Source organism: Saccoglossus kowalevskii, chromosome 4 (assembly GCF_978046115.1).
Source record: "Saccoglossus kowalevskii chromosome 4, keSacKowa6.1, whole genome shotgun sequence".
In the NCBI taxonomy this organism is placed as follows: Eukaryota; Metazoa; Hemichordata; class Enteropneusta; family Harrimaniidae; genus Saccoglossus; species Saccoglossus kowalevskii.
In genome coordinates, this window is record NC_140644.1 from 2,699,408 (window position 1) to 2,718,616 (window position 19,209).

Sequence of the window (19,209 nt, forward strand, 5' to 3'; positions counted from 1 at the left end):
AGATGTGATTGTAGAGTTGGAAGTACTTCAGTGACTGTACACGTGACATTATGATTGTCAGATGTTATTGTAGAGTTAGAAGTACTTCAGTGACTGTACACGTGACATTATGATTGTCAGATGTTATTGTAGAGTTGGAAGTACTTCAGTGACTGTACACGTGACATTATGATTGTTATATGTTATTGTAAAGTTGGAAGTACTTCAGTGACTGTACACGTGACATTATGATTGTCAGATGTTATTGGAGAGTTGGAAGTACTTCAGTGACTGTATACGTGACATTATGATTGTCAGATGTTATTGTAGAGTTGGAAGTACTTCAGTGACTGTACACGTGACATTATGATTGTTAGATGTGATTGTAGAGTTAGAAGTACTTCAGTGACTGTACACGTGACATTATGATTGTCAGATGTTATTGTAGAGTTGGAAGTACTTCAGTGACTGTACACGTGACATTATGATTGTTAGATGTTATTGGAGAGTTGGAAGTACTTCAGTGACTGTATACGTGACATTATGATTGTTATATGTTATTGTAAAGTTGGAAGTACTTCAGTGACTGTACACGTGACATTATGATTGTCAGATGTTATTGTAGAGTTGGAAGTACTTCAGTGACTGTACACGTGACATTATGATTGTCAGATGTTATTGGAGAGTTGGAAGTACTTCAGTGACTGTACACGTGACATTATGATTGTCAGATGTTATTGTAAAGTTGGAAGTACTTCAGTGACTGTACACGTGACATTATGATTGTCAGATGTTATTGTAGAGTTGGAAGTACTTCAGTGACTGTACACGTGACATTATGATTGTTAGATGTGATTGTAGAGTTGGAAATACTTCAGTGACTGTACACGTGACATTATGATTGTCAGATGTTATTGTAGAGTTGGAAGTACTTCAGTGACTGTACACGTGACATTATGATTGTCAGATGTGATTGTAGAGTTGGAAGTACTTCAGTGACTGTACACGTGACATTATGATTGTTAGATGTAATTGTAAATTCAGAAGTATTCCATTCTACTATTGTGATTCTTTACATTTTATAAGCAGATTGTAAGCCGCCAGGGTTGTATATGGAGATTGTGAACGATTATTATCAATCTCATATCACTTTTATAAATATAAACCATGCTACTGCAAATACTTCAAGAGGTTAATCTCTTAGAAATTTAACCCCAACCAAACATGAAAAAACAGTCACTAAAAAAATATATATATATTGTTTTGTAAAGATTTATTTTGAAACTATGACATAGAAAATAACACACACGTGTGACATACAATGTTAAAAGCATTCATAATAAATAGAATAGATAATACGATTAAGATAATGCGTTGATTAGAACGAGATAGAACCAATATCATGTTATGCACTGACAAATATATCTTCAATTTTAGTTCAGATGAATAGTTGGGGAAAATCAGATACTATTCCTTGGGCGGTGCACTGTGCATCCGTAGCAAAGTTGTATAATATTCAAATCTTCAGTACCCTGTCAACACACATACTGAATGCAGTTGACGATGCACTGTACATTATTGCGTGATAACGGTACAGGACCGGGATGTTCGCAATTTCGGACGAGACGCAGTCGAACCCATTATTTAAGCAAACACTCCCGTTTGTAGATTACACAGGGAATAAGATGGAGGTCCCTCGTTTAGTGATTTGTGTCGAGTAGGGCTGTTACATTAAGTTCATTTCTATTGCTTTGTTCGAATTAAGGCCAACTCAGTTTATATATTTGTACCTGCCGTAAAACTGCAAAAGGTTCATTAATAATAATGATATATATCAAAATGTTAGTTACTTTAAAAAAGACTGTTCATTATCGCTATATGTAATATATAATATGAAAAATAAAATACGAAATAGAAAAACAGACAATTCTGTAATAAAAAAGCACCGTGTAACATGTACTACTTTAGGAACATGTAACACTAATATGCGAGATCAAACTCATCAAGAACACGCCTATCAAGCTAGCGCTAAAATATAATCAAACACAACGTACACTACAGCTAGTATCTATATATATTATGAATAATTACTATAGACAAGGTATGTAGCCAATCATTCACATCTTGGTTCGACTTCCAGTTTCCCAAACACTCGATATCACCACGTGTATTATGTGCCCTTTCAAATATACAGACGTACAGTTACGTTACGTCTTTTACAAAATCACAATCATTGCATTGCATCATATAAAATAATGTAATAGAAAGCAGTCTTTAAAATGTAGCATTTGAATACGGTGGATACTACATATCGCACTGTACACCCATAGAACTGCTGGCAGGGTACAGGTAGGGTGCTCCAGGTCTTACGTAAGTACTGCCGCTGCCACTGTGTGGCATACCGTTTTTACGTTCCGTTGTCGGTTCGTAGCTACGAACGCCAACCGAAGCGTCTTCCATCAGAGGTTCATATCCCGCCTCTATCCTATGTTTATTTAAAGCCGGGCCCCAATCTGGTGCTGGTCTACTGGCTTTCACGGTTCTCTGAAAAAAATATTTGTAGGGTTACGATAATTTTATTGATTGATTTACGTCTCGATTTATATCTTCACTATTGAAAAGATAGTGTTGAGAAAGTATTAGAGAAGAGTTTATTTGGCAAAAAATGCTGAGGTCATACTATTTCATTGACGGTATGGAAATAAGTCTACAACCAATTCACGCTGTGACTGTGACCATTGAAAATCAACAAATCAATATTGAAAATTGTTATCAAAAATCACTATTTCTGGAGACTAAACCACAAGATTAAACAAAAGGCGTATATAAATTTCCCATGCAAATATATCCCATTTGGAAACGGATTGGGGTATGGAGCTAAGATCGGAAAAATATTGTTATATAGTCAAAGAAAGTACATCCCAAATACACTCAGCGACTCAGATGAGTTTGGACATGGACTTTGACATATTGGTTTTGAGTTCAATTACATGGGTTTCTTTCACGTTGAAGTTCCAGTTGCCCGATACTATAATACAATGTAGTATGCAAACATGTACACACTAAACAGAGGTACTACAATACAATGTAGTATGCAAACATGTACACACTGAACAGAGATACTACAATACAATGTAGTATGCAAACATGTACACACTGAACAGTGATACTACAATACAATGTAGTATGCAAACACCTACTACACATGGAACAGTGATACTACAATACAATGTAGTATGCAAACATGTACACATCGAACAGTGATACTACAATACAATGTGGTATGCAAACATGTACACATCGAACAGTGATACTACAATACAATGTAGTATGCAAACACCTACTACACATGGAACAGTGATACTACAATACAATGTAGTACGCAAACATGTACACATCGAACAGTGATACTATAATACAATGTAGTATGCAAACATGTACATACTGAACAGAGATACTACAATACAATGTAGTATTCAAACATGTACACATCGAACAGTGATACTATAATACAATGTAGTATGCAAACATGTACACATCGAACAGTGATACTATAATACAATGTAGTATGCAAACATGTACATACTGAACAGAGATACTACAATACAATGTAGTGTGCAAAAATGTACACACTAAACAGAGATACTACAATACAATGTAGTATTCAAACATGTACACATCGAACAGTGATACTACAATACAATGTAGTATGCAAACATGTACACACTGAACAGTGATACTACAATACAATGTAGTATTCAAACATGTACACATCGAACAGTGATACTACAATACAATGTAGTATGCAAACATGTACACACTGAACAGAGTTACTACAATACAATGTAGTATTCAAACATGTACACATCGAACAGTGATACTACAATACAATAGTATGCAAACATGTACACACTGAACAGAGATACTACAATACAATGTAGTATGCAAACATGTACACACTGAACAGTGATACTACAATACAATGTAGTATTCAAACATGTACACATCGAACAGTGATACTACAATACAATGTAGTATTCAAACATGTACACATCGAACAGTGATACTACAATACAATGTAGTATGCAAACATGTACACACTGAACAGTGATACTACAATACAATGTAGTATTCAAACATGTACACATCGAACAGTGATACTACAATACAATGTAGTATGCAAACATGTACACACTGAACAGAGATACTACAATGCAATGTAGTATTCAAACATGTACACATCGAACAGTGATACTACAATACAATGTAGTATGCAAACACCTACTACACATGGAACAGTGATACTACAATACAATGTAGTATGCAAACATGTACACATCGAACAGTGATACTACAATACAATGTAGTATGCAAACATGTACACACTGAACAGAGATAATACAATACAACGTAGTATTCAAACATGTACACATCGAACAGTGATACTATAATACAATGTAGTATGCAAACATGTACACACTGAACAGTGATACTGCAATACAATGTAGTATGCAAACATGTACACATTGAACAGTGATACTACAATACAATGTAGTATGCAAAAATGTACACACTGAACAGTGATACTACAATACAATGTAGTATTCAAACATGTACACATCGAACAGTGATACTACAATACAATGTAGTATGCAAACATGTACACACTGAACAGTGATACTACAATACAATGTAGTATGCAAACATGTACACACTGAACAGTGATACTACAATACAATGTAGTATGCAAACATGTAGACATAGAACAGTGATACTACAATACAATGTAGTATGCAAACATGTACACACTAAACAGTGATACTACAATACAATGTAGTATGCAAACATGTACACACTGAACAGTGATACTACAATACAATGTAGTATGCAAACATGTACACACTGAACAGTGATACTACAATACAATGTAGTATGCAAACATGTACACACTGAACAGTGATACTACAATACAATGTACTATGCAAACATGTACACATAGAACAGTGATACTACAATACAATGTAGTATGCAAACATGTACACATAGAACAGTGATACTACAATACAATGTAGTATGCAAACATGTACACACTGAACAGTGATACTACAATACAATGTAGTATGCAATCATGTACACACTGAACAGTGATACTACAATACAATGTAGTATGCAAACATGTACACACTGAACAGTGATACTACAATACAATGTAGTATTCAAACATGTACACATCGAACAGTGATACTACAATACAATGTAGTATGCAAACATGTACACACTGAACAGAGATACTACAATACAATGTAGTATTCAAACATGTACACATCGAACAGTGATACTACAATACAATGTAGTATGCAAACATGTACACACTGAACAGAGATACTACAATACAATGTAGTATGCAAACATGTACACACTAAACAGAGATACTACAATACAATGTAGTATTCAAACATGTACACACTGAACAGAGATACTACAATACAATGTAGTATTCAAACATGTACACATCGAACAGTGATACTACAATACAATATAGTATGCAAACATGTACACACTGAACAGAGATACTACAATACAATGTAGTATTCAAACATGTACACACTAAACAGAGATACTACAATACAATGTAGTATGCAAACATGTACACACTGAACAGTGATACTACAATACAATGTAGTATGCAAACATGTACACACTGAACAGAGATACTACAATACAATGTAGTATTCAAACATGTACACACTAAACAGAGATACTACAATACAATGTAGTATGCAAACATGTACACACTAAACAGAGATACTACAATACAATGTAGTATTCAAACATGTACACACTAAACAGAGATACTACAATACAATGTAGTATTCAAACATGTACACACTAAACAGAGATACTACAATACAATGTAGTATGCAAACATGTACACACTGAACAGTGATACTACAATACAATGTAGTATGCAAACATGTACACACTAAACAGAGATACTACAATACAATGTAGTATGCAAACATGTACACACTAAACAGAGATACTACAATACAATGTAGTATGCAAACATGTACACATCGAACAGTGATACTACAATACAATGTAGTATGCAAACATGTACACACTAAACAGAGACACTACAATACAATGTAGTATGCAAACATGTACACACTGAACAGTGATACTACAATACAATGTAATATGCAAACATGTACACACTGAACAGTGATACTGCAATACAATGTAGTATGCAAACATGTACACACTGAACAGTGATACTACAATACAATGTAGTATGCAAACATGTACACACTGAACAGTGATACTACAATACAATGTAGTATTCAAACATGTACACATCGAACAGTGATACTACAATACAATGTAGTATGCAAACATGTACACACTGAACAGTGATACTACAATACAATGTAGTATGCAAACATGTACACATAGAACAGTGATACTACAATACAATGTAGTATGCAAACATGTACACACTGAACAGTGATACTACAATACAATGTAATATGCAAACATGTACACATAGAACAGTGATACTACAATACAATGTAGTATGCAAACATGTACACACTGAACAGTGATACTACAATACAATGTAGTATGCAAACATGTACACATAGAACAGTGATACTACAATACAATGTAGTATGCAAACATGTACACACTGAACAGTGATACTACAATACAATGTAGTATGCAAACATGTACACACTGAACAGTGATACTACAATACAATGTAATATGCAAACATGTACACATCGAACAGTGATACTACAACACAATGTAGTATGCAAACATGTACACACTAAACAGAGACACTACAATACATTGTAGTATGCAAACATGTACACACTGAACAGTGATACTACAATACAATGTATTATGCAAACATGTACACACTGAACAGTGATACTACAATACAATGTAGTATTCAAACATGTACACATCGAACAGTGATACTACAATACAATGTAGTATGCAAACATGTACACACTGAACAGAGATACTACAATACAATGTAGTATTCAAACATGTACACATCGAACAGTGATACTACATTACAATATAGTATGCAAACATGTACACACTGAACAGTGATACTACAATACAATGTAATATGCAAACATGTACACATAGAACAGTGATACTACAATACAATGTAGTATGCAAACATGTACACACTGAACAGTGATACTACAATACAATGTAATATGCAAACATGTACATATAGAACAGTGATACTACAATACAATGTAGTATGCAAACATGTACACACTGAACAGTGATACTACAATACAATGTAGTATGCAAACATGTACACATAGAACAGTGATACTACAATACAATGTAGTATGCAAACATGTACACATCGAACAGTGATACTACAATACAATGTAGTATGCAAACATGTACACACTAAACAGAGACACTACAATACAATGTAGTATGCAAACATGTACACACTGAACAGTGATACTACAATACAATGTAGTATGCAAACATGTACACACTGAACAGTGATACTACAATACAATGTAGTATTCAAACATGTACACATCGAACAGTGATACTACAATACAATGTAGTATGCAAACATGTACACACTGAACAGAGATACTACAATACAATGTAGTATTCAAACATGTACACATCGAACAGTGATACTACAATACAATGTAGTATGCAAACATGTACACAATGAACAGAGATACTACAATACAATGTAGTATGCAAACATGTACACACTAAACAGAGATACTACAATACAATGTAGTATTCAAACATGTACACACTGAACAGAGATACTACAATACAATGTAGTATTCAAACATGTACACATCGAACAGTGATACTACAATACAATGTAGTATGCAAACATGTACACACTGAACAGAGATACTACAATACAATGTAGTATGCAAACATGTACACACTGAACAGAGATACTACAATACAATGTAGTATTCAAACATGTACACACTAAACAGAGATACTACAATACAATGTAGTATGCAAACATGTACACACTGAACAGTGATACTACAATACAATGTAGTATGCAAACATGTACACACTGAACAGAGATACTACAATACAATGTAGTATGCAAACATGTACACACTAAACAGAGATACTACAATACAATGTAGTATGCAAACATGTACACACTAAACAGAGATACTACAATACAATGTAGTATTCAAACATGTACACACTAAACAGAGATACTACAATACAATGTAGTATTCAAACATGTACACACTAAACAGAGATACTACAATACAATGTAGTATGCAAACATGTACACACTGAACAGTGATACTACAATACAATGTAGTATGCAAACATGTACACACTAAACAGAGATACTACAATACAATGTAGTATGCAAACATGTACACACTAAACAGAGATACTACAATACAATGTAGTATGCAAACATGTACACACTGAACAGTGATACTACAATACAATGTAGTATGCAAACATGTACACACTAAACAGAGATACTACAATACAATGTGGTATGCAAACATGTACACACTAAACAGAGATACTACAATACAATGTAGTATGCAAACATGTACACATCGAACAGTGATACTACAATACAATGTAGTATGCAAACATGTACACACTGAGCAGAGATACTACAATACAATGTAGTATGCAAACATGTACACATTGAACAGTGATACTACAATACAATGTAGTATGCAAACATGTACACACTAAACAGTGATACTACAATACAATGTAGTATGCAAACATGTAGACACTGAACAGTGATACTACAAAACAATGTAGTATGCAAACATGTACACACTGAACAGTGATACTACAATACAATGTAGTATGCAAACATGTACACACTGAACAGAGATACTACAATACAATGTAGTATGCAAACATGTACACACTGAACAGTGATACTACAATACAATGTAGTATGCAAACATGTACACATAGAACAGTGATACTACAATACAATGTAGTATGCAAACATGTACACATAGAACAGTGATACTACAATACAATGTAGTATGCAAACATGTACACACTGAACAGTGATACTACAATACAATGTAGTATGCAAACATGTACACACTGAACAGAGATACTACAATACAATGTAGTATGCAAACATGTACACACTGAACAGTGATACTACAATACAATGTAGTATGCAAACATGTACACACTGAGCAGAGATACTACAATACAATGTAGTATGCAAACATGTACACACTGAACAGAGATACTACAATACAATGTAGTATGCAAACATGTACCACACACGGAACAGTGATACTACAATGCAAAGTAATACGCAACTATACGATCAAACTGCGATTCAAGATATGGTTTAGCCAGAAAGCGTGCTTACCTCCCACAATGACCCATCCTCGGAAAGCACGGCCGCTATAGCACAGACAGGAAGTGGGAATAGCGCAGCTAACACCATCATCCAACCTAGTGCATCGGCCCACACAGGGAATACATAGTCGGCACCATATGTTGCTGGCGAGTACACAACGAAACTGAAAATAAGAATGAACTGAAAGAAAGTAATATTAATATTAATGCCTATTTAAAATCTGGGGCGCTTCCTAATTACACTTGACAGTTTTTCTTTGTTTTTATGGAGGTGATAACTGCGCAAATGTTTTGACAGACGACAGACGAGTATTGTGAAAACAGGAAAATCTACATTGACAAGAGAGATTCGCTAATTCAACATTTCGCTATTACGCTATCTGACCACAATTCGCTAAAATTGCATGTCGCTTTTTCAACATGTTTTACAATATAAAGCATATCAACATGGTAGTCATTCCACGGAAGGTAGTATCTACTAGCTTCGATTAATTATTTATAGCATAGACTTGTATCTTCTGTTTGAAAAAAAGGAAAATCCAACTTTCTGTGGAAAAGGTGGGTTATAATGTCCAGTACACTTAATAGTATAACTGGTAGACTTTACATCTGAAATCACTTTTATATATGTTTGATAAGTTGTGCTGTACCGATGTTACCATTTGTCGCAGTATTACGGGTTACCTAGGATATATCGGTTCTAACAATGATGACAAACCCATTAATAATGGTACAGACTTTGACAGGTCATTGCTTACTTTTTAGGCAGTTTTGTTTCCTTGTAGAGAAAACTGCCTCTTTTTATTTCCCTTCTCTGTTTTCATAGTAAAAAAAACCTGTTACTATCGCAATTATTAGTATCATTAATAGAATAGAATGTACTTGGCTATTCAGTTTCATAAAATGTAATTATTCTGATTATATTACAACTACAAAGTTGGCTTTGTGTAGCTACAGGCTGGCGGCGATGTTTGGATTATGTTACAGGAGAAGATTAACATTGGTGTTGACATTGTTCTCATTCTCGCTAAGTTGTAATTAGGTAGATATTATGAATAATGTAGCATCGGAATACTGTACCCTCAGTTTTATGTCTCTGTTTTCCAAGGTTTGCGTTTATAGTGACTTACCATCAGCATAAGTGGCGAAATGACGAGCCAACACGCTTTCCAGTACACATTTGGGCTAAATCCCAGCATTGTGTGAATATCGTCACAGAAGCTATTAATTCCTGTGAATGGGAAAAATAGTTTTCTTAAGACATTCTTATTCTGATAGCAAAATTATATAGACATAGTGCACCAAGTATATCAACTACATCTGTATATGTATATAGAAATCTGTATAGAAATATATAGAAAGATGTAACACACTACACCACAGACAGAAGTTACGTACTATATAGAGATATCTATTCTCAACTTCGAATATTCAAAATAGATGCGACACAGTCATACTGTGATTGTTATACTTCACGTACCTGGCACGTTTAATAACCAATTTTACCCTTATATGGTCATTGTCAATGAAAAAATACAAAATATAAATAAAACGTGTTGCTGTATGTGTTGACAACTGAAAACATTAACACTTCACGTAATGATATACACACCACACCACCCGGTGTGTGCTACAAAATACAAAAGCCATCGGAGGATACCCGCCTGCGGATTCTCTTACACAACGAATAGATAGTAATCTAGGAAACCCTTATAATTTGTTATTACTCACCGTATACATAAGACACGACAAGACATTCCAGTGTACTAATTATCATCACAGAGAAACTTGCCGAGTAAGTATCCAGCAAAGCAACCCAGTAAACTCCGGACTGTGAAAGAGACAATATTAATCGTTACAATATGTCTTATAACCCGATTTGTCGCCCAACCCGGTTTCAGTGCTTGTCAATATCAATCAACATCATTACTTATACAGGGAATTTGATTACAACATTGCACGGACATAACTCGATTCGATACGACTGCATTAGAAATACAATTACACTCTGTACACTGTAATATGCAAATATAAACATGACATTTATAATCATAGTGTTGACAATACTTACATTGAGCACACAAGGTAGTCCCATCAAATACCAGAATATGCAAATTATAGCAATGATAAGTGATTTTCTTTTCGTTACAACATATGACAATTCATCAAATATGGCGGTAATCACAGTCTCTAGCATAGCGAACTAATAAAAACAACCAAACCACTAAACATTAGCAGAGAAAATATTCAAGAAATTGCCAAAACATGTATCGGCGAAAGATGTTCAAGTTATTATTAGTCTCACATAATTCGATTGAAACGCGATATGAGTATAGGTTCTGTCCAATTTGATTTCTTTTTCGTTTTCATATATATATATTTTTTGGTAACCGGGCTTTGATAAGGCGATCGAAGCAAGATATACAGTAAAAGACAAATGGCAAATAAACCACGAGTATCTGACTTATTTTCGCAGTAAGAATACACTCTTGTTCCCAATCCACACTTGTGTTAGAATTTGATAAAGCCGAAGAAGTCGTAACTTGGTTTATGGAAGAGTTGGTCGACAGCTGTACGAGTAAAACCTAAGAGTCAACGTCCCAGTTAGGTTACCCGTGAGTATTCACAGCTCGGCTTTACTAGTTATGATTGTTTCTGATAACGGCAAATTATATGTACAGTTTGTCTCTCCTGTAACCAAAATATATCAAACGAAATGTGACGTTAAAATAAAAAAAACAGACATACCTGGCTGTCCAATCCTAGGGTGAATACCATGATAAAAAACAATATGGCCCATAGTGGTGAAATGGGAAGCCTCGCAATGGCTTCTGGGTAAGCAACGAAAACCAACCCTTGCCCTAAAATAATGAGAGCAGCTTTTCAGATACATTTTTGAATAAAACTCACTGTTAGCTTTTTGAAGACTGTACAATAATAATATTATGCCGCGGACGTTTGAACTTCTATCTTTTTGTGCAGCACAGTAACAAAATGATTATAATATTTGCTGAACTGAAAAATATTACTATTTATGACTTTATTAGATTTTACACCTAATCTAGTTATCAAATATTATATAGCACATATCTCCGTTTATTCAATAGCAATCACAAAGTAGTTCAACTTAAAATAGTTTCAACAAAACCAGTTTTGACATTGCTTCTCAGAACAGCATCAGAAGAAATATGAAAAATATAAATGAATATAAAACTTATTTACATGAATGAAATTACATTTACGTGAATGAATGAGTGAATGAATGAATGAATGAGTTAATGAATGAATGAATGAATGAATGAATGAATGAATGAATGAATGAATGAATGAATGAATGAATGAATGAAGGAATGAAGGAATGGAGAAGAATCACTCACCACTCTCTACTACGTCCTTGATCTCTACTCCCATATCGTAGGCCATGAATCCAAGAACAGAAAACACAACGAAACCAGCAAATATACTTGTACCACAGTTGACAAGCGCCACGATAATGGCGTCACTGCATGATATGACATCAGAATGCTAGTCAGCTTTTGTGTATGTAAAAATTTAAATTAAAACACGACTTGTGAGTTTTCTCCATGAGCAGAAAAACACAGAGTTGTACTTACGTGTGGCAGTTGTTGTGGAACTTATTATAGCTTGCCATTGTATGAAGACTACCAAATGCAATTCCCAATGAATAAAATATCTGAGAGGCGGCATCTTTCCAAACCTGGAACGAGGATAAAGTAAATGTTGCGTAAGTTGTAATTTCAATCACCTCCTGTTAATGTTGCGTTGGGAGGATGACTGCATAAGTTGAATATGCAGAAATAGTCTGTTAAACCAGTCACTAAGTGGAAAGCAAAACATATTTACTGGGTTGACAATAACGCACGTTTTATATAAATTTAATTTTAAAATAATAAATATTACGTCATCGTACTCAGAATAGTCAATCACATACACGTATCTGAGAATTGATAGTAATTCGACATATTTATTGATAAAAAAGTTCAAAGTCACTGTGATTCTAGCATGGTATGACGCCATGCACTATTATTATAATGGCGATAGGTTGAAATAATATACTCGCCTTTGGGGATTTCAATGTCTCCCACTGGGGTGTTATGTAGAATAGAATTCCCTTCTTTGAACCTGGTAAGGTAACACCTCGTATTAGGAGTATCAGCAATATAATGTATGGGAACGTGGCTGTGACGTATACAACCTACAGAAAATGAGCAAACATGATGGTGACAATATATAACAATACAAACCCAATATATCACATTAATATTACCACAAACAGCTAACAAATGAAAGAGGATAATATCGTCTACATCATTAGTGAGTAAACCTGTGTACGTGATTTGTTAAAATTTCTACACGATTTCCTAAATTTATGTGTCAGGATTTGCTATTTTTTTTCCAGATGACCATATAAATTTACCTTTCCAAGGGATTCGGTAAACTAATTATTCCAAGTGATTTGCGCAAGTCACCCCATTCAACGTGATACGAGCCGGGATACGAGGAATTTAGCAATTGATTAAATTTACCTTTCCAGATGACTTGATACCTTTGCTGATGCACAGGTATACGATAACCCACGCAAAGAGAAGACACATCGCATTCTGCCAGACAATTGTGCCTGAGTCGTCGATGCCATCAGTACGTCGGAGAATGAATCGACTATTAAAACAACAGAAACAGTGAGACAATCAGTTTGCATTAATGACTATTCAGACAGTGACAATATTTCGTGTCAAATTCAGTTTACAATTAATTGTTTTAACATTAGTCAAATGTATGTCGACCTTTTCTGTTCACTGTCATCTGATTTTTGATAAAAGGGGTAAAATAATATAAATAAAATATTTTAGCAGCTGTCCTCAATAAAAAAAATAACTAAAAGTATTGTTCTATACTTTTTAGACATCAAAAAGTACGTTGTCGGACACTATACATATTGTTTACCATATGCGACTGAGCAACATTTTAAGATATTCCTTTCCATGGGAAAGTATGGAAAAGTGCCTTAGAACAGGCAAAACGTGTTATTTTCACTCCATTTTGTACATCGATTTTTCCGAGCCGTTTTCGTCCTGGAGCTGTAACCTGCGCATGCGAAAGACGGCCATAGCGTGTCATGAGCCTTTGCGTTTTGCGTGTTTTGTTATCATCGCTTGGGGGCTCAATTCTCGCGCGTGCGCGGTGACGACTGCCTCCGCTTTAAAACAAGATCCGATTAAAACACAGTATCGTGTGTGTTTCTTACTCCCAGAACTGCTGTGAAGGCCTATCCAAGGTGATATTGGTGCCATTAACCACTACCATTCCGCTTGTCGTATTGGTAATATTGCTGGTGTCAAAACAAAAGTCGTTATTCCACCAGTTATCGCATCCAACCCACGGCAATGACGGGATGTCTGTGAACGAGGCTATGAAGTAGTATACAGTCCAGGCAATTATAACGTTATAATAGATACACACCATACCGGTCAGAATGACCATTCCATATCCAAGACCTAGATAGAATACCAAACAAACAAACAAACACGAGTGTTAGTGATATTATATAAACTTTATTAAAAGAAATCTTTCGGTTTTTTAGATCTCTCGCGGGCACTAGATTTACCATACAGTACCTGTTGAATTAGTACAAGTTGTTCAATTCGTGTGTACATTAACTTCCTTATGTATGTTATGCCATATGTATACTGTAAAATACTTTATTTTAGCTGGAATTAATCTTCGCTGAATAGACTTTTGGGGTGTTATGTATGGAATTTATTTTCACTGATTTGTGACGAGTTGAATGTAAAATATAGGGAAAAGGGTATATTCGCTGGATTTTATTTTCACTGAATCATTCCTTCAGCGAAAATAAAAAAAAAAAATTTCTAAGCGAAAATAAAATATTCCACAGTAGATTAAAATTCCAGTCATGTACCTTTGAATATGGGGCACAATTTCCATACACCTGTGCAGCCCAAACTTGCAAACTGTCCGAGTGATAATTCAAAGAAAAAGAGTGGTAATCCAGCAAGTAGTAAACATATAATGTACGGTATGAGAAACGCCCCTGTAAAGAGAAAATGGGTTTGGCTTAGTAACAAGTTCAATATCGTAGTTATGTGGTTCCGCAAATAAAAGTTATAATACGTAATGCAATGTTTAGATGTCACAGTGTACGAGTAATATAGAGTAGCACTTCGCAAAAGTTGGTTTTAGGTAATTTTGGCGATATGCACAAATCTATGAATCAGTATTTGGGATATATTATGGATAAGCTGGTTTACTTTGTACCGATAAAGGGATAAAGTGTATATGGTTTCGTGTACGATGACTCCACTTCACGGCATACATGGTTGTTTACAGTACTAACCATTACCGAATCTCCTGTAGACCATATACACTGGATGACGGCTTCCATACTTCACTAACACCATATAATGCATTTACATTGTCACATGTGCATGTGGTCAAAGTATGGTCATTTCCCCCACGTACACAACACCGGGAATGTACTGACGAAATGTATCGCGTTTCTAGAAGTTTAGGTATAATTCTAGACAATATTTTAGATAGGTATTACATTCGGTGACAGATTGTCAGTGTGAAAAATATCTCGTATACGTTACGCATTTTCCCGCGTATATCATATCGCATACTTGTTATATACCTAACTTGTCTAAGACATTAGGTATATATATATATATAGACATAACATGTATGTATATCGGTATATGGGTTGTGTTGCTATAGGGATAAACATAGTCACGCCTTTGAGAATGCGATGACAAAGAGTGCTGCTAAACAGTGGTTTACTTACACGGAATATAATAATTGTTAGGCCCTATAATATACTACGTTTGTCCATGTAATGTTGGTGTGTTCATAGTCTTTTGCCCCAAAACACAATTTTATTGAATTAAAATCTTTTCTCGCATACAACGTGCCAGATTTGTTTTGGTTTTTATGAACGATTCCAGTAGAAAATCTCGTATATTTTAACTTATCAATAAATACAACTAAAAATTTGCCTTGCCATAATATTTACTCCTTAATTACGCGTTTATTTATTTATTGGTTTTTTTTTGGGGGGGGGGGGACTCGTTCATGCAAAATGTGTGTACGGTCTGGTAAAACTGACAGAGCATTAATAATACCAGTGTCGTTGTTATCGTTACCGTTGAGAATAGTTAGCACACTCAACTGTCTGTATTGCATTAGACAAGGTCAATGAGTATTTTATTATCACAAATAACGACTAAACGTCAATACTTAAAGTTATTGTTGTTTGCAGATTGTGACGTCAAATCAATAATAATTTAGTAATGAGTTTCAATCATTCTTTCGTCACGGTAAGTCAGAACCTACGTTTCGGATTACGCAAGTTAATGTGCTACTTTGGTAGATGTGTGATGTAATCAGAGGGTCTTAAAATATTCAATGTTGCTGTACTCAAAACAACCATTTTGAAGGCGTTTATATCGCAACATCATAGTTGTCAGTGCTAGATAATTTAAAACGGGGGGAGTCGTCACCTGCGCATGCGTTAGATGGCCATAGCGTGTCATTGTTTACAAACAAGCGTTTACCCCTGAGACTGTGTTTTAGCGTATGTTGTTATCGTCGCTCGTGACTCAATTTCCGCTTTAATATTTCTTTTAATATTGACATCATATTTGTTTTTAGAAGTTACGAAAGTCTCAAATTATATTGCGATGACGGAATTATTTATCTGATTATAATTACACACTTACGCACAATAATATTCATACTGTAAAAACTTTCAGATCAGAAATACTTCAAATTATTGATGAATAATTTTCACACCAAACAGACTACCTTTACCAATATATATATATAATTCAAACGGCTACCGTTGCAGTAACTAAATAAATAATATCAACAAGCTTGGAAATTGTTTTTTTATCTGTATTAAGGTCATGCAATTCATTATGTATTGACCAATAAAAACTGTGTTATGTTATATATGATAATGTAAATGCCTTACCTCCTCCATTTTCGTAACATAGATAAGGAAATCTCCACACGTTCCCAAGTCCGACTGCAAATCCAATGCATGACAGTATGAAATCCATCTTACGTGTCCAATTTCCCCGCTTTTTGTTCTCGTCACCATCGTCAGTTGTGACGCTATTTGACATATCGTCTAACTCAATGGCAGTAACTAAAGCACCCTACAAATGTGAAACAAATTTTCATTATTCCTAGTAATATTTTGAAAAATGTATTTTGACATCGTGAATCTTGCCGTATAATAAGAATGACTGTAAACATTCACGACATCTTGCGAAATAATTATGTTCATTTTCTTAATGTATTATTAATATTAATTTGTTCAACGTACCAAATTTGCATAACAATGTCTTACTCTCTTTCTAACGTATCACATTTGAATATTAATTTCTTCAGTTTCTAACGTATCACCTTTGAATTTTAATTTTCTAGCGTATACATTTGCATATCAATTTGTTACTTTTTTCTAACGTATCGCTTTTGAATATCAATTTGTGCTCCTTTGAACGTCTCAACTGTGTATGTTAATTAGTTACTCCTTTTTCCAACGTAGCAAAGTTGCATATTAATTTGTGATAATGTGATACGGTATTTTTTCTTACGTATAAAATATGCATAACTTATGCATACCATGTCAAGTAGCAAATTAAGCTTTTAATACGATAACTAGAATAATAAGCTTGTTACGATCAGTTAATTTTAGTGGAAATGATCACACGTGATTTACGTCATGCGGTGTCCTCGGAGAGCCATTAACAGGTTTACTAGCACGAGTTCTAGTTTAGGGCACACCCTGTGTTGACATACCGAGAGGCATACCAAGGACTCGGTGAATAGAATGAAAACAAAGGAGGCGTCTTAATGTATTCAGAGATAAAAATGGCCGATTCGCATTAAGTGTCGTATATACACCGATGTCTTTCTGTGAAATGAACACTATGAATGCGATTTTTGAAGAATAGACGGTGGTTCACTTTACTGGTCATATTAAACCATCGATACGTGATATACCAGTCCCATATACACAGTATATTGTTTTGTTGTGAGTGTTGTGGGTTTTTTTGTTTTTGTTTTTGTTTAGGGTTTTTTCTATGTATTCCATGTTATGTAACAATTTAATTCCTTGAGTGAAATTATTCGTGTTTCAATAAACTAATAAGCATTGAACGAGAGTGTTTCCATTTTACGATCAGCGGCGCCCTTATTTAATGACTTGGGCTGAATCACGTACAGCCCATCGGACACAATCGTTAAGGGGTATCTCGCAATATGACTGGTTTCGGACGCTGACCTTCGTGGGTTTCATTGTTGCCTTCGCTCTTCCTTGATGATCCGAGTGCACCCTGACTAGCTAATAAAGAATGCATTGTTGTTTGGTTTCATTGTAACTTTTACTGCGTTTTGTTGTGCACCCTTTTACCAGCTGAACTGGTGTCACCACACAATCAGAGTCCATTTTTAATTGGTTCGATTTGAAATGAGACGTTAATCAATTCAAGATATAAATATCATGGTCTCAGCATACAACGGCTGACCCACCTCTTTCCAGGATGTCCCACTGAACTAAAATCGAACAGGTGGGGCCAAACATTTACAGCGTCAACGGAAGATTTCACTCTCGATTCCCCTTTCTTGTAAAACTTACCTCACTGTTTCCGCGATTCTTGGCAACCATATTGAATTGTTATGCACCAGCATACGCGGCGCGAGAATGTCCGACTGCAGTGACGAATACACTTAGATACTCCGTCCAGTACTGAGTCAGTGATCAGCGGTAGGGCGTTTTACTCT

At 34.8% G+C, this 19,209-nt stretch overlaps 1 protein-coding gene across 1 annotated transcript; it reads right to left on the minus strand.

The window, feature by feature from the left end:
• Positions 1-2,147: 2,147 nt before the first annotated feature.
• On the minus strand, positions 2,148-19,209 carry LOC100375664 (sodium-dependent proline transporter-like). The gene is made up of 14 exons (XM_085497655.1): positions 19,064-19,209; positions 17,393-17,579; positions 15,323-15,454; positions 14,648-14,897; positions 13,929-14,061; positions 13,463-13,597; positions 12,996-13,099; positions 12,759-12,883; positions 12,130-12,242; positions 11,453-11,584; positions 11,113-11,212; positions 10,512-10,612; positions 9,392-9,562; positions 2,148-2,523 (listed from the first exon to the last, which is right to left on the minus strand). Exons 1-14 carry the CDS (start codon positions 19,091-19,093, stop codon positions 2,284-2,286), a joined length of 1,953 nt encoding a protein of 650 aa, XP_085353781.1. The 5' UTR covers positions 19,094-19,209; the 3' UTR covers positions 2,148-2,283.